This window comes from Scyliorhinus canicula, chromosome 19 (assembly GCF_902713615.1).
Source record: "Scyliorhinus canicula chromosome 19, sScyCan1.1, whole genome shotgun sequence".
In the NCBI taxonomy this organism is placed as follows: domain Eukaryota; kingdom Metazoa; phylum Chordata; class Chondrichthyes; order Carcharhiniformes; family Scyliorhinidae; genus Scyliorhinus; species Scyliorhinus canicula.
The window spans coordinates 48537490-48561717 of record NC_052164.1 but is presented as its reverse complement, the minus strand read 5'-3'; the positions used below and the strand labels follow the sequence as shown (position 1 = coordinate 48561717).

The window sequence follows — 24228 nt, the reverse complement described above, 5'->3', positions numbered from 1 at the left end:
GGTGTCTATGTTGCACAGGGTGTCTATGTTGCACTGACAGGGTGCCTGGGTTGCATCAGCAGTGCCAGGGTGCCACCCTTCCCAGATACCAACCAACCAGGGCCGTCCGATCACCTAGGAGACCTCCCCCACCCCCCAAGTGCCGTTCTGCCTGGTCCCCCTTTGTGGCAACCAGTGCTAAACGGTGCCTGGCTGGGGTCTCCTCGGCAAGGCCGGTAGATCTCGTGAGCCAGCTGGATCTGGCATCGGCAGAGTTAAGTGAAATTAAGTCTGCATCCTGCCCATTGTAGGCAGGGTCTAGATTGCAATGTCTTGCAAGATCTCATTCGCTCTCGCGAGGCATAACGACCATTCTGAAACATAGATTAGTAATTTAGGAAACAGGTAACCAATTTATGCACAGGAAGATCCCTCAAACAGTTTGGTGATAACGACCAGATTTAGCTGCTGGTTGAGGAATAAATATTGGCCATGACATCGGGGATTACCCCTCTTCTGTTTGTCAACATAATGCTGTGGGATCTTTAACATCCACCTGAAAGGGCAGATAATGTCTCCGTTTAACATTTTGTTCAAAAGATAGCATCTCAGATAGTGATGCACTCCCTCAGTGCTGCACTAAACCATCAGCCTAGATTTTGATCTAATTTCTCTGGCGTCGACCTGAAGCACGGGAGCGGAACCTGGAACCTTCCAAAGCTCAGGCTTGAAAGGTTGGAGGCATCTTGAATACTTGAAGCAACGTGCAAAAATGGATCAGACAGATCATTTGGGAAGGAAATAGATTATTTTCGGCAAAATATCTTCTGCCATCACCCCCTCCCTCCAAAGGGGAAAGGAAAATCAGTAAAATGTGATCCAAACTAGAGCATAAGATCATAGAACTTCAGAACACAGAATTAGGCTCTTCGGTCCATCGTGTCTGTGCTGACCATCAAGCATCGATCTATTCTAATCCCACTTTCCATCACTTGGTCTGTAGCCTTGAATGCTCTGGCATTTCAAATGCTCATTTAAATGCTTCTTAAATGTTGGGAGGGTTCCCAACAGTGCAGTAAGAAACCGGAGCACCCGGAGGAAACCCACGCACACACGGGGAGGACGTGCAGACTCCGCACAGACAGTGACCCAGCCGGGAATCGAACCTGGGACCCTGGAGCTGTGAAGCATTTATGCTAACCACCATGCTACCGTGCTGCCCTTATCTTAAATATACGTCCCCTGTTTATTGACCCCTCTACTAAGGGGAAAAGTTCCTTCCTATCCACCCTATCTATGTCCTTCATCATTTTGTACACCTCAATCAGGTCCCCCCTCAGTCTTCTCTGCTCTAAGGAAAACAACCCCAGTCTAACCAGCCTCTCCTCATAGCTGAAACGTTCCTTCCCAGGCAACATCCTGGTGAATCCCCTCTACACCCTCTCAAGTTTAATCACATCCTTCCTATAGTGTGGCGACCAGAACTCCACTCAATACTCTAGCTCTGGCCTAACGAGGATTTTATACAGATCCATCATAACCTCCCTGCGTACAAGACCAGTCCAATTTGGGCCAGTACCAGTAATTTCCACGTTTTTCTTTCTGCCCCAACAAGTCTTTGTTTTCTTTACCTTAACAACGTTGTAGGTCCTATTTTAACGGCACTGCATAAGGGATTGTGTTCCATCATGGTGACTGGGGGTAAAGTGCTTACCCACTCTTAACTTTGCCCCATCAAAACCCAAGGAAGGGGCAGGTTCATCCCTACCTTGTTTTCTTTTTGTTGTCAGTGTCAATGATTTAGCTCCTCGATTAACGCCTGTGTTGCTCAATAGGCGCAGAGAGGAATTCACTGTGTAAGTCTGCGGAGACTGATCTCTGAAACTGAGAAATACTTCTGAATTTACAATTAGAGGAAGGAGGTGAGTGGGAAACACGGTAGCATTGTGGTTAGCACAGTTGCTTCACAGCTCCAGGGTCCCAGGTTCGATATCCGCCTTGGGTCACAGTCTGTGCGGAGTCTGCACGTTCTCTCCGTGTCTGCGTGGGTTTCCTCCAGGGGCTCTGGTTTCCTCCCACAGTCCAAAGGTGGCAGGTGAGGTGGATTGGCTATGATAAATTGCCCTTAGTTTCCAAAAAGGTTGGGTGGGGTTACTGGGTTACGGGGATAGGATGAAGGCATGGCCTTAAGTGGGGTGCTCTTTCCAAGGGCTGGTGCAGACTCGATGGGCCGAATGGCCTCCTTCTGCACTGTAAATTCTATGATTAGATGATTCATTCCAGAAATGGAAGTAACTATTCCAGCACACTGCTGTGCGATCCTGTCAATTCTAGGTCCAAACTGATAAAAGTTGGGGGATGGTTAGACAATTCAATTCTGCCTTAAATTAAACCTGGTACAGTGATTTTGTGGTGTGGGGGCGGTTCGACAGTTTAATTCTGTTTTAAATTAATCTGATAAAATTGGGAGGGGGAGGGGGGGTTACATATTTTAATTCTGTCTTAAATTAAACCTGATCAAATTGGGAGGGGGTGCTTAGAATGCTGATTCCAGGTGTCTCGATTCTTTACTTCCAACGAGTGTGGACCTGGACTCGATTCTGTTAACTCATTCGTCAGTCTGGCTCGAAACTGTTCACTTCGCTGCTGTGACTCTCCGCTCCCGTCACTTTCACAACAACATTCCCGCGTGTGGAGGAGTGTCGCTGGGCACATAGAGAGAGAGGAGAGAGATTTCGCCGATCACCCTGTGCTCCCTGCATCAACCAGCCCCAGACCCTCTCCTGGAGGTGCAGTCGGAGCATGAAGCGTCCACCCAGGGTGTTGCTGTTTACCTATCTCTACACTGTGTCTGTGAGTACTGTCACCCACTCTGCCCCAATAGGGGCAACACAAGAGAGGGATTGGGGGGGGGGGGGGGGGGGGGGGGGGGAGGGGGGTTGGTGAAATACATCAGTGCATGTGAAATATCAGTTTTCCCAGTGCAATGGACAGAGATTTTTCAAACGTTTGTGCTACTTTCTATTTCTATTGTGTTCAGAACAGAACAATGTTGTTTTTTTCTGTAACATACATTATGTAAATCAATCCAGTTTTTTTTTTTAGCTGCAGATAATTTGAAGATTTTAACCAACCTTAACCTGGCTAAAAAATAGATCATGCTGCGTTGGTCTGTCAGCCAGCTCCTGACACTGTCAGGGGGAAAAAAATCTGAGGGTGTTGGAGAGTCTGGGCAGGTGTGTGGCAGCTCCTATGGAGTGAAACAGTTAATGTTTCAGGTCCATCCATGACCCTTCATCAGAACGGCAACATTTTTGTTTGAATAACTTGCTCATAATTCCCTGCCAGCACCCTCTCTGTGGAGAGACCATGGCGATGCCACACTTCATGGCCACAGATTGGTCAGAAGGGAGTTTTTTAGTCAGTGGATCCTGAAGGGAGGGGGGTGGGGGGTGGGTCCGAAGAGCTGCATTGATACAGGGCCTGGCACAGCCCTCATGTTGTTGTAAAACACTGGACAACCAATGACTTGCTTCAAAGTGTAGTTACTGTTGGGAATGTAGGAAAGACATCAGCCAAATTGAGCATAGCTAGATTCCACAAGCAGCAATGAACACTTGCTTTAGTGGTGCAGGTTGAGGATAAAATAGGAGAGCAGGGGCTATTTTTCAAAATGGTGCCATGAGGTTTTTCTTTACACCCACCTGAGGGAGCAGACATACTTAACTAGTGACACAAAATATTACACTGGCCCTGAGAGAAAAAGATTATCTCAGATCTGTAATGTCTTTTAAAAAAAAATTCCAATTAAGGGACAATTTAACATGGCCAATCCACCTACCCAATACATCTTTGGGTTGTGGGGGTGAGACCTACGCAGATGCAGGGAGAATGTGCAAACTCCACACGGACAGTGACCTGGGACCGGGATCAAACCCGGCGCCGTGAGGGAGCAGTGCTACCACTGTGCCACCATGACGCCCAGAGCTGCAATGTCTTGTCAGCATAGATTTGGTCTTGTGATAAACAGAGGAGAGCAGATGGGTTAGTTAGTAAGATAGTCAGTCAGAGACAGATGGAGTTAAGGGTAGACAGACCTAATGATCTACAAGGAAAGGAAGACAGGCAAATGGAGTGAGTTGAATTATAATGTGTTAACAGTTCCAGTTAAGAGATTGGATGATGTTACAAATATTGAGCAGTCCATTAATTTGGGTGAAATTCTATACAACCTGTTCCAGTGTAGTCTTTTTGTATTATAGCACAGTTGTATTATTGCCGCTCAGTTAAGTAACCCATGAAAGACATGTAATTAGCACTGATCACTGCTGTCTTGATATCAGTGAAATGGAGAGCTTACCTGAAACTAGCAGCCAATTGTGAATATAACTGGGCAAATTAATGTTGAAGAACAGACTGTTCTCCCACAGAAAGTTCCAACAGTTACTGTAACACACTCACAACAAACCTGTTGTTAGCAACACATTGCGATTTTTCAATGCATTGCAACACTTATAAATTTAGACTTCACAGGGGAGCATTGTATTGGATCACTTTTATCTATAGTATAAGATGGAACAGACTTTATTTTCTGGGATGAAACGCAATCCGGAATCAAAAGTAATTTTTTGCCTTCATGTTCAAACAATGAGTTGGTGAAAAACATATTCCTGTCTATTTTGCCTACATCAAAGATAGATGTCACAGACGAAACCTTATTATTACCTAATTATTGCTAAATTCTTTGAAGACATTCTTATCACATTGCCAGCTATTTCTCTCAAACAAGACTTCCGGACGAAACTGTTCTTAACCCTTTTCCAGAGCAGGCTTTATCAGTTATTCTCTTTCTACACGACAGGTCAATTGATTCCTCCATCTGTGTTTAAAACCCCAAAGTTACACTTAATCAGCAATGGTTAAAGACATAACTGTCACTTATTTCCTTGCTTGAACATTTTTCAAATAGAAGATGAGCTATATGTGCTCCTCTCACCTAATACTTCAAAACCATCCTGTTGATCTCCCAAGTTTATTGTTTCATGAGGAAAAAATGTTTGGCAATGAACCCTTCGTCACCGTCCATCACTCCGAGATGTCCAATAGAGTGTTGTGATCGGATCAGTTTGAGAATTATATGGAATTAGTTGGAGTATTGTAATGTAATTAACTGGAAAATTGTATGGGATGAGTTGAAATATTAGATGGGATTATATTGCTATGTCCTGATTTAGATATTCTTTTTTTAAAACTCTAATATACACATCATATCATGGGTTTCCCATGGCATTACCTGTTGATGCACCATTTTATTAGGAAAATATTAAAGTTAAGATAATCTACAGTATACTGTTCTGCAGCCAGGATAACTGTATTTGATTTTTGAGTCAGTAGCTGCGTCAGATTTTCAGTGTCGTAATTATTTCAGCTGGACAGATTTGGCCGGGCATCTTTACTCTTTAAATGACCGGCCCCTCTGATTCGGGAGTAGGCATTTGGGGGCTTCCTATGTTTCCAATGTTCTCGATCCATGCCCAGAAAGTGGAGCAAAAGGAGACATTAGCAAAGCAATGTTGTGTGTGCGTGGACCCCTTACTCTTGATTATGGTACAGAAGTATGCCATTCTGCCCATGACTGCTGGTTCTCCTGAAGGAGCATTTTGCCCAATGACGACATTTCCCTGCATTTTCCCTCCAGTGTTGCAATGTTTTCCTTTTTTTAGATAATGATCTAATTCCCTTTTTGAAAGCCTCTGCCACACTCTCAGACAGTGCATTACAGGTCCTAACCATTTACTGAGTGAAGAGGTTTTTCTTCATGTCACCACTGTTTCTGTTGCCACTTATCATAAACCTGTTCCCTTTTGTTCTCGCTTTGAAAGTGTTTCTCCCTATCTCTACACTATCCACATACCTCTCTCTTCTCCAAGGAGAACAATCCCAACTTTTTCGATCTATGTACAAAGTTCTTCGTCCCTGGAACCAATCTCGTGAACCTTCTCCCTATCTTTCTTTTTAATGTCTTTATATACTTCCTAAAGAACGGTGTCTGGAACTGGACACAATATTCCACTTGAGGACAAACCAGTGTGTTGTACAGGTTTAACATAACTTCCTTGATTTATGCACCAATGAATTAAGTTCACAATGTCATATTCTTTATTAATCACTCACTCAAACTGTCTTGCCACTTGGAATGATTTGCACACATATACACCCTTGTTCCTCTGCTCCTGAGCTTACGACTTTTATTTTATATTGTCTCTCTGTGTTCTTCTGTCCAAAATGAATCACTTCACATTTCTCTGCATTAAATTCCTTCTTCCACCTATCTGCCCACTCCACCAACCTCTGTTCTTTTAAAGTTCTACACTTTCCGCGTATTTCACCTCCAAATTCCCTATCCTCCGCAAATTTTGAAATTGTGACCTGTACACCAAGGTCTGGTGTACACCAAGGTCTGGGCTGTTAACCTTGATATGAATTGTTTTTTTTTCATATAAATTTAGAGTACCCAATTATTTTTTTCCAATTAAGGGGCAATTTACCGTGGCCAATCCACCTATCCTGCACATTAGTTACACCAAAGACTGGAGATAGATGGGTAACTGTAAGAGGGACTGGGAAGAAGCAGTCAGTGCAGGGACCCCCTGCGGTCGTTCCCCTGAGTAACAAGTATGCCGTTTTGGATACTTGTGGGGGGGACGACTTACCAGGGGTAAGCCATGGGGTACGGGCCTCTGGCACGGAGTCTGTCCCTGTTGCTCAGAAGGGAAAGGGGGAAAGGAGTAGAACATTAGTAATTGGGGACTCAATAGTCAGGGGCACAGATAGGAGATTTTGTGGGAGCGAGAGAGACTCACGTTTGGTATGTTGCCTCCCAGGTGCAAGGGTAAGTGATGTCTCGGATCGTGTTTTCCGGGTCCTTAAGGGGGAGGGGGAGCAGCCCCAAGTCGTAGTCCACATTGGCACTAACGACATAGGTAGGAAAGGGGACAAGGATGTCAGGCAGGCCTTTAGGGAGCTAGGATGGAAGCTCAGAGCGAGAACAAACAGAGTTGTTATCTCTGGGTTGTTGCCCGTGCCACGTGATAGTGAGATGAGGAATAGGGAGAGAGAGCAATTAAACACGTGGCTACAGGGATGGTGTAGGCGGGAGGGATTCAGATTTCTGGATAACTGGGGCTCTTTCTGGGGAAGGTGGGACCTCTATAGACAGGATGGTCTACATCTGAACCTGAGAGGCACCAATATCCTGGGGGGGAGATTTGTTAGTGCTCTTTGGGGGGGTTTAAACTAATTCAGCAGGGGCATGGGAACCTGGATTGTAGTTTTGGGGTAAGGGAGATTGAGAGTATAGAGGTCAGGAGCACAGATTTGACTTCGCAGGAGGGTGCCAGTGTTCAGGTAGGTGGTTTGAAGTGTGTCTACTTCAATGCCAGGAGTATACGAAATAAGGTAGGGGAACTGGCAGCATGGGTTGGTACCTGGGACTTCGATGTTGTGGCCATTTCAGAGACATGGATAGAGCAGGGACAGGAATGGTTGTTGCAGGTTCCGGGGTTTAGGTGTTTTAGTAAGCTCAGAGAAGGGGGCAAAAGAGGGGGAGGTGTGGCGCTGCTAGTCAAGGACAGTATTACGGTGGTGGAAAGGATGCTAGATGGGGACTCTTCTTCTGAGGTAGTATGGGCTGAGGTTAGAAACAGGAAAGGAGAGGTCACCCTGTTGGGAGTTTTCTATAGGCCACCTAATAGTTCTAGGGATGTAGAGGAAAGGATGGCGAAGATGATTCTGGAAAAGAGCAAAAGTAACAGGGTAGTTGTTATGGGAGACTTTAACTTTCCAAATATTGACTGGAAAAGATATAGTTCGAGTACATTAGATGGGTCATTCTTTGTACAATGTGTGCAGGAGGGTTTCCTGACACAATATGTTGACAGGCCAACAAGAGGCGAGGCCACATTGGATTTGGTTTTGGGTAATGAACCAGGCCAGGTGTTAGATCTGGAGGTAGGTGAACACTTTGGAAACAGTGACCACAATTCGGTGACCTTTACATTAGTGATGGAAAGGGATAAGTATACCCCGCAGGGCAAGAGTTATAGCTGGGGGAAGGGCAATTATGATGCCATTAGACATGACTTAGGATGTGTTGGTTGGAGAAGTAGGCTGCAAGGGTTGGGCACACTGGATATGTGGAGCTTGTTCAAGGAACAGCTATTGCATGTTCTTGATAAGTACGTACCAGTCAGGCAGGGAGGAAGGGGTCGAGCGAGGGAACCGTGGTTTACCAAAGAAGTGGAATCACTTGTTAAGAGGAAGAAGGAGGCCTATGTGAAGATGAGGCGTGAAGTTTCAGTTGGGGCGCTTGATAGTTACAAGGAAGCGAGGAAGGATCTAAAGAGAGAGCTGAGACGAGCAAGGAGGGGACATGAGAAGTCTTTGGCAGGTAGGATCAAGGAAAACCCAAAAGCTTTCTATAGGTATGTCAGGAATAAAAGAATGACTAGGGTAAGAGTTGGGCCAGTCAAGGACAGTGGTGGGAAGTTGTGTGTGGAGGCTGAGGAGATAAGCGAGATACTAAATGAATACTTTTCGTCAGTATTCACTCAAGAAAAAGATAATATTGTGGAGGAGAATGCTGAGACCCAGGCTATTAGAATAGATGGCATTGAGGTGCGTAGGGAAGAAGTGTTGGCAATTCTGGACAAGGTGAAAATAGATAAGTCCCCGGGGCCAGATGGGATTTATCCTAGGATTCTCTGGGAAGCCAGGGAAGAGATTGCTGAGCCTTTGGCTTTGATTTTTAGGTCATCATTGGCTACAGGAATAGTGCCAGAGGACTGGAGGATAGCAAATGTGGTCCCTTTGTTCAAGAAGCGGAGTAGAGATAACCCCGGTAACTATAGGCCGGTGAGCCTAACGTCTGTGGTGGGTAAAGTCTTGGAGAGGATTATAAAAGATACAATTTATAATCATCTAGATAGGAATAATATGATTAGGGACAGTCAGCATGGTTTTGTGAAGGGTAGGTCATGCCTCACAAACCTTATCGAGTTCTTTGAGAAGGTGACTGAACAGGTAGACGAGGGTAGAGCAGTTGATGTGGTGTATATGGATTTCAGTAAAGCGTTTGATATTGTTCCCCACGGTCGTCTATTGCAGAAAATACGGAGGCTGGGGATTGAGGGTGATTTAGAGATGTGGATCAGAAATTGGCTAGTTAAAAGAAGACAGAGAGTGGTAGTTGATGGGAAATGTTCAGAATGGAGTTCAGTTACGAGTGGCGTACCACAAGGATCTGTTCTGGGGCCGTTGCTGTTTGTCATTTTTATAAATGACCTAGAGGAGGGCGCAGAAGGATGGGTGAGTAAATTTGCAGACGACACTAAAGTCGGTGGAGTTGTAGACAGTGCGGAAGGATGTTGCAGGTTACAGAGGGACATAGATAAGCTGCAGAGCTGGGCTGAGAGGTGGCAAATGGAGTTTAATGTGGAGAAGTGTGAAGTGATTCACTTTGGAAAGAATAACAGAAATGCGGAATATTTGGCTAATGGTAAAATTCTTGGTAGTGTGGATGAGCAGAGGGATCTCGGTGTCCATGTACATAGATCCCTGAAAGTTGCCACCCAGGTTGATAGGGTTGTGAAGAAGGCCTATGGTGTGTTGGCCTTTATTGGTAGAGGGATTGAGTTCCGGAGCCATGAGGTCATGTTGCAGTTGTACAAAACTCTAGTACGGCCGCATTTGGAGTATTGCGTACAGTTCTGGTCGCCTCATTATAGGAAGGACGTGGAAGCTTTGGAACGGGTGCAGAGGAGATTTACCAGGATGTTGCCTGGTATGGAGGGAAAATCTTATGAGGAAAGGCTGATGGACTTGAGGTTGTTTTCGTTAGAGAGAAGAAGGTTAAGAGGTGACTTAATAGAGGCATACAAAATGATCAGAGGGTTAGATAGGGTGGACAGCGAGAGCCTTCTCCCGCGGATGGAGGTGGCTAGCACGAGGGGACATAGCCTTAAATTGAGGGGTAATAGATATAGGACAGAGGTCAGAGGTGGGTTTTTTACGCAAAGAGTGGTGAGGCCGTGGAATTCCCTACCTGCAACAGTAGTGAACTCGCCAACATTGAGGGCATTTAAAAATTTATTGGATAAGCATATGGATGATAAGGGCATAGTGTAGGTTAGATGGCCTTTAGATTTTTTCCATGTCGGTGCAACATCGTGGGCCGAAGGGCCTGTACTGCGCTGTATCGTTCTATGTTCTATGTTCTATCTTTGGGTTGTGGGAGTGAAACCCACGCAAACATGTGGAGAATGTGCAAACTCCACACGGGCAGTGACCAACCTTGATATGAATAGCAGGGATACCAACATTGATCCCTGGCGAGCTCCAATATACACCTTCCTCTCGTCCAGAAAGAAACAGTTCACCTCTTTTCCCGTCACTCAACCAATTTTGTATCCATGTTGCTGATGTCCCTTTCATTCCAGGAGCTGTAACTTAGCTTGCATGTTTGTTGTGTGGCTTGTTATCAAAAATCTTTTGGAAGTCCATGTACATCACATCAACAGCATTACCCTCATCAACCCTCCCGTTAACTTATCAAAGTCACACAAGTTTAGTTAATCATGATTTGTCCTTAACAAACCCATGCTGGCTTTCTTTAATTAACCCACACTTGCACCAGTGACTATTAACTTTGTCACAATTATTGTTTCTAGAACTGTCCCCACCACTGACTGGCCTGTAATTGATCGTCTTACCAGAAATAATCTAAATATTAATGAAGAAATAACCCCCTGCCTCACCCACACAAACACACTCGTACACACAAATCACAGCAAGAATAATTTTGCAATACACTTGTGGTTGAAGGACCTTAAAGCCATTTGATCATAGAATCATAGAATTTACTGTGCAGAAGGAGGCCATTTGGCCCATCAAGTCTGCATCGGCTTTTGGAAAGAACGCCTTACTTAAGGCCACACTTCCACCCTATCCCCGTAATCCTGTAACCCAGCAACCCTACCTATCCACCTAACCTGCACATCTTTGCACTGTGGGAGGAAACCAGAGCACCCGGAGGAAACCCACGCAGACACAGGGAGAATGTGCAGACTCGGCACAGATGGTTACCCAATCCGGGAATCGAACTTGGGACTCTGGAGCTGTGAAGCGACTGTGCTAACCACTGTGCTACCATGCCGCCCATACTTATCCCCTTTACATCAGGATCTTTTGTGTTGCTCTTTTAACAGGAATGGATAATCAGCAGAGTTCTCCAATTTGAAGGGTCACCTGATAGAGGTCCTTGAATATATGAGAGACTTGATAGAATGGATAGAGATCCAGACTTGAGCTGTAACAAAGAGGCACTTGAAAGAGAAGCTCTTTCTGTCAAGCTGAAAATCCTGGAACTAGATGTAAAGTCTTTTGTGGGGCTGGGACTGGGGTCGGGTTGGATTTTGGCAGGCTAAGATTGTGAAACCTATGTGCAGATTAGACAAGGTAAAAGCAGATCTGAACTTGATGGATTTGCTTGGTTACCCGGGGTACTACTTTTGAGAGGTGTTGGGCACATTTGTCCCAGGGCACATTTAGGAGAGGTAAGGCACCCACTGGGATTGTTAAAGGTAAGCATGAGAAACTCATTGGAACAGTCACAGTTGACAAAGAAGTGTTAAGCTGGCAATGAACTGTCAAAGAATAGTGGGTGAGTTGGCATGGAGGTGGTAAGGGAAAACAGTGGTGGATGGGGGTTATGGGTTTTAATGAGTTGACACTAAGTTGGAATAAGTTATAAAAGGCCATGAGGATGTGGGGGCATCGGGAGAATGAGGAGACATTGGCGGGGGTAGATGAAGACATGGGTGGCATAGGTTGGCATGGGAGTGTGTGAGGGGTGAGAGCTTACTTCCCGTACCGGCGCAAAATTACAGCCGGGTTGGTGCGGGTGGGATCGTGGAAGGAAACCCGTCCATGCAATTTTATGCCCCCTCCCCCACCCGCTTCAGAACCCGTTGTAGAAATCCTTGCCTATGCTGCTTACATGTGTGTTTCTGTATATAAATATATATTGACTTCCGGTGACGACGATGTGCTGACCAGTCGGACGTTAAATGGCTCTCTTCCCGTGGACATGATAAATTGCCACATTTCAACGATAATGGCGCAGTAATCCATTCCCCAACTTTAATAGGGCACAGGGACAGCCTCACGTGGGAAATCGGGATCTTGTACAAAAGAACAAACATAGCGGAGAGGAGAAAAGCAAAGTGGCAAGCGAGAGGAATACAGGCAGTAACTACAGAGAGTGGGCGAGGGAGAAGCGACACAGTAACTCCTGGGACGAGGGCCACTGCATGAGCGGGAAAGCCAGCGCCGGGCGAATGCAGCAGAGTAGGGCCGTGGCGCTCCCCCAACAGGGGCGACGCTGCCAGGCAGGGAGGAGGAGAACACACAACCAGGAGGACAGGGGAGAAAATGGGGATAGGGGCTAGGGGAAGAGGGACAAAAGATGGGAACACGGGAAAGGGGCGATGGGGGGGGGGAGGGGAAGGGAGGGATCGGGACATGAGGGAGGCACGGGGGGGGGGGAATAGGACCAGAGCGAGAACAGCAATAAGGCTGCAATGGGCCGCAACCAGGGGCCTGGAGCAAAGGAGCACTGCAAGTAACCACCCACTACGGTCTCCAGGCGAACGGAGACCCCGGAGTGCAGGGGCCTACCACGTGGCGGACGCACGTGTGGCGGCCATACTGGGTGCCTCTGGACAAAGGGAGACCCTGGAGTGCAGGGGTCTACCACGTGGCGGACACACGTGTGGCGGCCATACTGGGTGCCCTCCGGACAAAGGGAGACCCCGGAGTGCAGGGGCAGTTCCACATGGCGGACGCATTGTTGGTGGCCATGTTTGGTGCCCCCTGGACAAAGGGAAACCCCGGGAGCGCCGGGACCCGACCACATCCTGAGTGAGTGAGACACATTCAGAGTGGGAATTGGAAGTTGGTAATATGGTGCAGTGTGGTAATTCAGTGCAGAGTGGGAGAAGGTGCTTTTTCCATATTGTTTTGTTCTCTTTCTTCTGGCCTGCAACTGTTAATCTGCAGGAAGAGAAACATAGAGCATCCTGGGAAGGTAAGTGATTTTTATTTTGATTACCTTTTCAAATTGTGTGTGTGGGGGGGTGGGGGGGGGGGGCTGTTAGTGACATCACCGTAAAGCTGTGACCTGATTGGCTGGTTGGGATCTGTTAAATATGAAAAAAAAAAATTGGAAAAAAATCTAATTGATTAACTAGATAGTGGAGTAATTAAACCTGAGGGCAGAGATCGGTATTTAGCATTTAATTTTACAGTAAAAATCATCTAGTGTCAGGACCATATAGTTAATTGTAACTCAATCTGACAATAATTCAAGTGTGCATTTTAAATTAATTAATTAGTGCTTAAATGTCACTCGGTGGGGTGCAGGGCTCCAGCTATGAGATGTGGCAGATCTGTGATGCTACCAGCGTTCTGGTCGACTATATCTGCAGCAAGTGTAACCAATGGCAGCTTCTCACAGACCACGTGGTTCGGTTGGAGCAGAAATTGGATGCAATTAGGAGCATGCAGGTGGCTAGAAGTGTCATAGATAGCAGTTATAGAGATGTGGTCACATCCAAGGTGCAGGCAGAGAGATGGGTGACCACCAGAAGGGGCAGGCAGTCAGTGCAGGAATCAACTGTGGTTGTCCCCCTCTCAAACAGGCATACCACTTTGGGTACTGTTGGGGCAGTAGCCTATCAGGGGAAAACAGCAGCAGCCAGAGCAGTGGTGCCGTGGCTGGCTCTGATGTTCAGCAAAGCGCAGATGAGCAATAGTCATAGAGGACTCTAGAGTCAGGGGCACAGATAGGCGTTCCTGTGGACAAGGAAGAGATTCCAGGATGGTATGTTGCCTCCCTGGTGCCAGAGTCCAGGATGTCTCCGAACTGGTAGCGGGCATCCTGAAGGGGGAGGGCAAACAGGCAGAGGTCATTGTACATATTGGTACTAACATCATAGGCAGAAAGTGGTATGAGGTCCTGCAGCAGGTGTTCAGGGAGGTAGGCAGAACGTTAAAAGACAGGACCTCGAGGGTTGTAATCTCGGGATTACTCCCTGTGCCACGTGCCAGTGAGGCTAGAAATAGGAAGATAGAGCAGCTAAACACGTGGCTAAACAGCTGGTGTTGGAGGGAGGGTTTTGATTATCTGGCCCACTAGGAGCTCTTCCGGGGCAGGTGTGACCTGTATAAGAAGGACGGATTGCATCTAAACTGCAGAGGCATAGAAAATCCTAGCCATGAGGTTTGCTAGTGTCACACGGGAGGGTTTAAACTCGTATGGCAGGGGGGATAGGTACCGGAACAATAGGTCAGAAAGTGAAATAATTGAAGGAGAACTAGGGAATGGGGCCAGCATGGCTCTGAGGAAGAGCAGACAGTGAGATGTTGCTGAAAGCAGCGGGACTGGTGGCCTGAAGTGCATATGTTTTAATGCAAGAAGTATAATAGATAAGGCAGATGAACTTAGAGCTTGGATTAGTACTTGGAACTATGATGTTGTTGCCATTACAGAGACCTGGTTGAGGGAAGGACAGGATTGGTAGCTAAACGTTCCAGGATTTAAATGTTTCAGGCGGGATAGAGGGGGATGTAAAAGGGGTGGAGGAGTTGCGCGACTGGTTATGGAGAATATCACAGCTGTACAGCGGGAGGACACCTTGGAGGGTAGCGAAGCTATATGGGTAGAGATCAGGAATAAGAAGGGTGCAGTCATAATGTTGGGGGTTTAGTACAGGCCACCCAACAGCCAGCGGGAGATAGAGGAGCAGATAGGTAGTGCTATGACCCAAGGTTTAGAGAACCCCAAAGTGTATCATGGAGTTCACCTGACCCACAGCTTTTACTAGATGTGAAGCACATGGCCCACTCTACAGGTGTGGTACAGCTGAAATGGAAAAGTATTTTTTAAAGCAAAACAATGTTTATTCTATGAACTAAAGTTAACCTTTTTCAAACATACAGTGAACATCTCAGCTACCATTAATTCAAATACAGCCCCCAAAGAATACAACACTAAGTAATCCTTAATAACTTCCCAAACAACATCCAGAAGACAAAAGAAATACCTTTTAACAGAAGCACATCAGGTTTACATTCACTATTGAGAACATTTAAAATTCTGAATTCACCAATTGATCAAGAGATAGTCTTTTCATGGCAGAGAGAACAGCAGTACACCAGCTTTGTCTGGCTTCAGCTCCAACACTGAAAACAAAACTAAAGCACACCCTGCAACAAACAGCCTAAAACAAAAGTAAAAAGCTGACAGGCAGCCCAGCTCCACCCACACTCTGACATCACTGATAAACACCCATTTCTTAAAGGTAGATTTCTTAAACACCCATTTCTTAAAGGTACTCGCACATGACACCTCCCCCCAAGAAAGAAAAATAAACCTTCAACTTCAAGATGGTTTTATTTTTCACCTTTTCACTATCCTTTAAGAAATGCACACAGTAAATATACTTTCTCAATTCAAAAAAAACAACACACTAAAACAGGTATAATATAGTCCATTTCTTTTCCGTTCTTTTTCCTCCAACTGACATCCTTCTCGATTGACAGTCTCTTTGAACAAGAAGGTCCTTGCACGATCCGTCCATTTCTCTACGCCTCGGCATTTCTCTTTAAAGTCAGATACAGTAGTTCAATCTGATCACAGAGTCTCTTGTAATTCTCCAACACAGCAGCATTGGTTATCACAGCTTTCAGGCAGTCAAATGCCTGTTGAAAGTCCGCTGTCCACTGAAATGTTTGACTTTCTTCAGCAAGTCTATCAGCAACCACGTAACAAAAATGTTTCATAAATGTTCGATCAAACTAACTCATGCCAAGAAATCGCATTATTTACCTTTGTCTTGAGGGTATTGAAAACTCCTTAATAACTGTTGGTTTCACATCCCGTGTGACCATTCGACCCTGTCCAGTTGTATGGCCAAGGAAAGTGACTTGGGCTTTTCCAAATTCACTTTTGGCTAGGTTTAGCACCAAACCCGCCTCCTGAAGTCGATCGAATAACTCCATCAGTTCATTTAAATGTTCTTTCCATGTCTGGCTGAAACTTACCAGATCTTCGATGTATACCGCACAATTGGGTAATCCTGAAACGACTTTGCTAGTTAACCGCTGAAATGTGGCTGGGGCGTTTTTCATGCCAAATAGCATGACTTCGAATTTGTATATACCATCTGGAGTCACAAAAGCTGAAATCTCCTTCGCACTTTCGGATAAAGGTTACCTGCTAGTAACCTTTAAGTAAATCCAATTTAGAAATAAAAGCTGATTGTCCCACTTTCTCAATGCAATCCTCCAAATGTGGGATAGGATAAGAGTCCGTTCTTGTAACTGCATTAACTTTTCTATAGTACACACAGAACCATTGTGTACCATCCGGTTTTGGTACCATCACTATGGGTGAGCACCATTGGCTGCAACCCACTTCAATTATGCCATTTTTAAGCATGCTCTCAATCTCTTTGTTAATCTGTGCCAATTTTAAAGGGTTAAGTCTGTATGGATGTTGTTTGATTGGAACAGCATTTCCCACATCTACATCATGTATACCCATTTTGGTACTTCCCAATTTATCTCTATAAACCTGCCCATGTGATACCAATAACTGTTTCAGGTCAGTCCGTTTTTCCTCTGGAAGGTAACTCAACAAATTATCCCAATTTTTAAGAACACCCTCATTTTCCAATTTAATTTGAGGTATGTCAAATTCACAGTCATCTGGATTTGTTCATCACTTTGAGATAGAATCATTAAAACCTCTTCCTTTTTCTCTCCTTCCCTTCAAAGTACCTGTTAAGCATATTCACATGACACACTCGGTGAGTCTTCCTTCTATCTGGTGTTTTTACCACATAATTCACATCACTTAATTTCTTTTCAATCAAATAAGTCCACAAAACCTTGCTTTTAAAGGTTCACCACCACAGGCAACAACACTAAAACCTTATCCCCACTGGCAAAACTACGAACTTTGAATTTCTTGTCCGCTACCCGTTTCATCACATTTTGTGCAACTTTTAAATGTTGTCTAGTCAATTCACCTGCTCTATTTAATCGTTCCCTAAAATTTGACACGTAATCCAATAATGTAATTTCCAATTTCTCACTCACCAATTTTTCCTTAAACAATTTAAGTGGTCCTCTTACCTCATGACCAAAAATTGGTTTAAAGGGACTGAATTTGGTTAACTCATTAGGTGCATCTCTAATTGCAAACAGCAAGAATGGAATTCCTTTATCCCAATCCTCTGGATAATTGTGACAATAAGCCCTCAACATTGTCTTTAATGTCTAATGCCACCTTTCTAACACTCCCTGCCATTCTGGATGGTCTGCAGTTGATTTAAATTGTTTTATTCCTGAGCTATCCATAACTTCTTTGAATAACCTTGAGGTAAAATTTGATCCTTGATCCGATTGTATTTCTGTGGGTAGTCCATATCTAGTAAATAATTTAAGTAACTCATCCACAATCTTTTTAGCTGTAATATTACGTCCATTATCGTCAAAAGATACTGATTCCCATTTTTCATTTTAAGAAGCAGTCCTACGCAATCAATTAGGACCCTTGTCAAAGGTTCCTCAAATGCTGGAATAGGTATTAAGGGCGCTGGTTTTATCACTGCTTGAGGTTTCCCTGTCACTTGACATGTGTGACATGATTGACAAAATTTAACTACATCTTTATGTAGTCCAGGCCAATAAAAATGTTTCGGGATTTTAGCTTGAGTTTTCCTTACTCCCAAATGACCTCCCACTGGTACCTCATCTGCAACTCGTAACACCTCCTTTCTATACCCTACTGGCAATACTACTTGATGAGCTTCTGCCCATTTTTCATCCGCCTGCATGTGTAAAGTTCTCCAGTTTCTCATCAAGACATCACTTTTACGGTAATAACACTCTGGTATACACTCAGATTCCTCTTCCTTGTATGCTTTCTGACACATCCATTTTATTTCTACATCTTTCTGTTGTAATTCGGCCAATTTTCCTGAACTAAAACTATCTGCCTCATCCTCCACCTGTTCTTGGTCTTTTTCAACCATCTGATCAAAAATCGTTTCTGATAATTGCACTTCAACTTCATCGTCACTCTTTGATTTCTCCTCTTGTCTTAACCTGTGACTTTGCGACCTTGTTACTATACAATCCGGAAAAATCCCAGGATATTCATCCTTCAACATTTCAGTTGTCTAATTTCTTATCAATCACCTCTTGATCAGGCTGTACAATCTTTTGGACCTCCTTCGCTTCACTTGGGCTTTCCTTTATCATTTTAACAAACCCCACCTGCTTATCCTGTTTTACCACATCAGCCTTCCTAGTGCTTTTCTTCAACCACCAACACTGTGACTTTACATGACCTAGTTTATTACAGTGAAAACATTTGAAACTTTTCATTTCTTTTCCACCCTCCTGGATTTCCTTTTTAATCCTATTATCTCTCCTTATTATCTCCCATCAGATCACCTTTACCTTTACCGCTTGAGTATTTCTCACGTCCCCAGTTTCTATCCCTCACAGGCTGAAACTGATGTCGGAAACCAAACTTTGATTGATGGACTAATTCATAATCATCTACCATTTCTGCTGCTAACTTCACGGTTTTAACCCTCTGCTCTTCCACATGAGTTCTCACTTCATCAGGAATTGAATTTTTCAACTCCTCTAAAAGTATAATTTCACTAAGAGCTTCATACGTTTGGTCTATTTTTAAAGCCCTTATCCACCTATCAAAATTACTCTGTTTGATCCTTTCAAACTCCATATATGTTTGACCAAAGTCCTTCCTTAAATTTCTAAACCTTTGTCTGTGGGCTACAGTCACTAGTTCACATGCACCTAAGATGGATTTTTTCACCTCTTCATACGTCCCAGATACCTCCTCTAGTGAAGTGATGCAAACACTTCACTGGCCCTACCTATCAGCTTTGTTTGAATCAGTCATACCCACATGTCCTGTGGCCATTTCATTTGATTAGCCACCTTCTCAAATGAAATGAAAAATGGTTCTACTTCCTTCTTGTCAAACCTTGGCAATGTTTGAGACATATTTAAATAGATCCCCACCAAGCCTTCGACTTTGACGCTCTTTCTCACTATCCTCATCACTATCATCCAACTGTACGTTTGCCTTTACGTCTGCTAATTTTAACTGACTGTCACGTTTCATGGCCATTTTCTGAACATCAAACTCTCTCTCTTTATCTTTTTCCCTGATCTGTATCTCCCTTTCTCTTTCTTTTTGTTCTGCTCGGGCTATTGTTTCTTTTCTTCTTTCTTCCTTCTTTCTTTCTTTTGTATTCAAGCTGCTTTAATTCTTTCTAATGCTCCATTTTTAAAATTTGGAACTGATTTTTTGCCATTTCCAATTAGTCAAACTGTATCTCAGGCAATTTTAAATGCTTAGCCACCACCATAATTACCTCATCTTTTCGCATTTTGTCACGTAATGTTAACTGCAATGTTTTTGCCAAATCTAACAGTCTGCTTTTAGTCTCTGTCAGTAAGGTAATGCGTGTTACCGTCTCCACCCCCAAACACTTCAGAGCCTCTGAAAGAGCCATTGTCCACAACACACTCCCTATTTAAACTGGAATACCACACCTGAAAAGCAACAACAATATGCTCACCCCTCACTGTCTTTAAGTTCACTAAGCCAATCCAATAGATAGACTTTTATCACAGACAAGCCCCCAATGTGTTACGGGCCAGGGTTTAGAGAACCACAAAGTGTATCATGGAGTTCACCTGACCCACAACATTGACTAGGTTGTGGTATGGGGATCACACGGCCCACTCTACAGGTGTGGTACAGCTGAAAAAGAAAAGTATTTTTCAAAGCAAAACAATGTTTATTCTATGAATTCAAGTTAACCTTTTTAAAACATACAGTGAACATCTTAGCTACCATCAATTCAAATACAGCCCCCAAAGAATACAACACTAAGTAATCCTTAATAACTTCTCAAACAACATCCAGTAGTCAAAAGAAACACCTTTCAATAGAAGCACATCAGGTTTACATTCACTACTGAGAACATTTATATTTCTGAATTCACCAAATGATCAACAGATACTCTTTTCATGACAGAGAGAACAGTAGTACGCCAGCTTTGTCTGGCTTCAGCTCCAACACTGAAAACAAAACTAAAACACACCCTGCAGCAAACAGCCTGAAACGCAAATAAAAAGCTGACAGACAGCCCAGCTCCACCCACACTCTGACATCACTGATAAACAGCCATTTCTTAAAGGTATATTTCTTAAACACCCATTTCTTAAAGGTACTCTCACATGACAGTAGACAGATTTTGGAAAGGAGTAAAAGCAATAGAGTTGTTGTGATGGGAGACTTTAACTTCCCCAATATTGACTGGGACTAACAGTGCTAGGGGCTTGGACAGGGCAGAGTTTTTAAAGTGCATCCAGGAAGCCTTCTTAAAACAATATGTAGATTGTCCAACTAGGGAAGGGGCTGTACTGGACCTGGTATTGGGGAATGAGCCCGGTCAGGTGGTAGAGGTTTCAGTAGGGGAGCATTTCGGTAACAGTGACCACAATTCAGTAAGTTTTAAAGTACTGGTGGACAAGGATAAGAGTGGTCGTAGGGTGAATGTGCTAAATAGGGGGAAGGCTAATTATAACAATATTAGGCAGGAACTGAAGAACCTAGATTGCGGGCGGACGTTTAAGGGTAAATCAACATCTGACATGTGGGAGGCATTCAAATGTCAGTTGAAAGGAATTCAGGACTGGCATGTTCCTGTGCAGAAGAAGGATAAATATGGCAAATTTCGGGAACCTTGGATAACGAGAGATATTGTAGGCCTCGTCAAAAAGTAAAAGGAGGCATTTGTCATGGATAGAAGGCTGGTAACAGACAAAGCCTGAGAGAAATATAAGGAAAGTAGGAAGGAACTTAAGCAAGGAGTCAGGAGGGCTAAAAGAGGTCACGAAAAGTCATTGTCAAAAAGGGTTAAGGAAAATCCCAAGGCTTTTTACACGTACATAAAAAGCAAGAGGGTAGCCAGGGAAAGGGTTGGCCCACTGAAGGACAGGCGAGGGAATCTATGTGTGGAGCCAGAGGAAATGGGCGAGGTACTAAATGAATACTTTGTATCAGTATTCACCAAAGAGAAGGAATTGGTGGATGTTGAGTTTGGAGAAGGGTGTGTAGATAGCCTGGGTCACACTGAGATCCAAAAATACGAGGTGTTGGGCGTATTGAAAAATATTACGGTAGATAAGCACCAGGGCCTGATGGGATCTACCCCAGAATACTGAAGGAGGCAAGAGAGGAAATTGCTGAGGCCTTGACAGAAATCTTTGGATCCTCACTGTCTTCAGGTGATGTCCCGGAGGACTGGAGAACAGCCAATGTTGTTCCTTTGTTTAAGAAGGGTAGCAAGAATAATCCAGGGAATTACAGGCCGGTGAGCCTTACATCAGTGGTAGGGAAATTACTGGAGAGAATTCTTCGAGACAGGATTTACTCCCATTTGGAAGCAAATGGACGTATTAGTGAGAGGCAGCACGGTTTTGTAAAGGGGAGGTCATGTCTCACTAACTTGCTGGAGTTTTTTGAGGTGGTCACAAAGATGATTGATGCGGGTGGGGCGGTGGATGTTGCCTATATGGACTTCAGTAAGGCCTTTGACAAGGTCCATCATGGCAGACTGGTACAAAAGGTGAAGTCACACTGGATCGGGGTGAGCTGGCAAGATGGATACAGAACTGGCTAGGTCATAGAAGGCAGAGGGTAGCAATGGAAGGGTGCTTTTCTGATCAGAGGGCTGTGACTAGTGGTGTTCCACAGGGATCAGTGCTGGGACCTTTGCTGTTCATAGTATATATAAATGATTTGGGGGAAAATGTAACTGGTCTGATTACTAGTAAGTTTGCAGACGACACAAAGGTTGGTGGAATTGCGGATAGCGATGAGGACTGTCAGAGGATACAGCAGGATTTAGATTGTTTGGAGACTTGGGCGGAGAGATGGCAAGTGGAGTTTAATCCAGACAAATGTGAGGTAATTCATTTTGGAAGGTCTATTGCAGGTAGGGAATATACAGCGAATGGTAGAACCCTCAAGAGTATTGACAGTCAGAGATCTAGGTGTACAGGTCCACAGGTCACTGAAAGGGGCAACACAGGTGGAGAAGGTAGTCAAGAAGGCATACGGCATGCTTGCCTTAATTGGCCGGGGCATTGAGTATAAAAATTGGCAAGTCATGTTGCAGCTGTATAGAACCTTAGTTCGGCCACACTTGGAGTATGGGGTTCAATTCTGGTCACCACAAGGTGATGGTGGCTGGTGGCTGACCAGTGGCTGGTTTAGCTCACTCAGCTAAATCGCTGGCTTTTAAAGCATACCAAGCAGGCCAGCAGCACGGTTCGATTCCCATACCAGCCTCCCCGGACAGGCGCCGGAATGTGGTGACTAGGGGCTTTTCACAGTAACTTCATTGAAGCCTACTCGTGACAATAAGCGATTTTCATTTCATTTTTCATTTCAATACCAGAAGGATGTGGAGGCTTTAGAGAGGGTGCAGAAGGGATTTACCAGGATGTTGCCTGGTATGGAGGGCATTAGCTATGAGTAGCAGTTGAATAAACTCGGTTTGTTCTCACTGGAACGACCGAGGTTGAGGGGCGACCTGATAGAGGTCTACAAAATTATGAGGGGCATAGACAGAGTGGATAGTCAGAGGCTTTTTCCCAGGGTAGAGGGGTCAATCACTAGGGGGCATAGGTTTCAGGTGCAAGGGGCAAGGTTTAGAGGAGATGTACGAGGCAAGTTTATTCCACAGAGGGTAGCGGGTGCTTGGAACTCACTGCCGGAGGAGGTGGTGGATGCAGGGACAATAGTGACATTTAAGGGCATCTTGACAAATACATGAATAGGATGGGAAAAGAGGGATACGGACCCAGGAAGTGTAGAAGATTTTAGTTCACATGGGCAGCATGGTCGGCACAGGCTTGGAGGACCAAAGGGCTTGTTCCTATGCTGTACTTTTCTTTGTTCTTTGTTTGCATGGGGAGAGCAGTGACAGCGGCCATCTTGCACGGACCCCTAACAAAGGGAATCCCCGCAGGGGCACGTCCACCAGGTAAGTATGATTAATCCCAAAGGAAGAGGGCATCTGAAGCCTCCCACCAGGATAGTCACCTGGAACGTTAGGGGACTCTACGGCCCAGTGAAAAGATTCAGCGTCTTCACCCACCGAAGAAACATGAAAGCTGACATAGTCTCCATCCAAGAGACACACCTGAGAGAGCAGGACCAACTGCGGGTAAAAAAGGGCTGGGTGGGACTGACCTACTATTCCTATTATGGGACGAGGGCCAGGTGGGTGCCAATATTGATCAACAAGAAGACGATGTTTAAGACGACGAAGACGGTTACGGACCCAGGGGAACGGTATGTCATGGCCAGTGGGGCCCTAGTCGGGGCACCAGTAGTACTCATCAATGTATGCGCTCCAAACTGGGACGACACAAAATTCATGAAAAAGACCATGGCGGAAATCCCCGGCATAGCGACGCACCAGCTGATCATGGGGGGGTGGGACTTTAATTGTGTACAGAACCTAAGGACAGACAGGTCAAACCCCAAAACAGGTAAGATCTCAAGCATGGCGAAGGAACTTGGTTGCTTTATGGAGCAGATAGGGGCAGTGGACCCTTGGAGGTTCACCCACCCAGGGGAGAAGGAATTCTCCTTCTTCTCCCCAGTGTATAATGTACATACCAGGATTGACTTCTTTGTGGTAGGGAAAGTGGTGCTTCCGGGATTGGACAAAATGGAATACTCCACAATCGTAACTCCAATCATGCTGCACATTATATGTATATGAGTTTAGAAACGGGAAGGATCCAACGCCCCACATGGAGGTTGGACACTGCCCTACTAGCTGATAGGCCATAACGGAGTATACAGAGAACAACCAAAACGGGGAGCTCTCACCCGCCACGTTCTGGGAGGTGCTAAAGGCCGTGATTATTGGGGAAATTATCGCCTTCAAAGCGCAAAGAGATAGGGAGGAAAGGACGGCTAGGCAGCAGTTGGTCGATTCCATACTGGAGGTAGACCGTAAATAGTCCGAGGCCCCGACCGTAGAGCTCCTGGCAGAG

The 24228-nt window shown here is 44.9% G+C and overlaps 1 protein-coding gene across 1 annotated transcript in view; it reads left to right on the top strand.

Moving 5' to 3' along the window:
* Nucleotides 1-2767: 2767 nt before the first annotated feature.
* LOC119954548 (vasoactive intestinal polypeptide receptor-like) overlaps nucleotides 2768-24228 on the top strand; it is a 284628-nt gene continuing 263167 nt past the window's right edge. Inside the window, exon 1 of the mRNA XM_038779875.1 lies at nucleotides 2768-2832. Within this exon, the coding sequence (XP_038635803.1) occupies nucleotides 2782-2832 (51 nt within the window). The 5' untranslated portion in view covers nucleotides 2768-2781. The remainder of the gene's footprint in view (nucleotides 2833-24228) is intronic.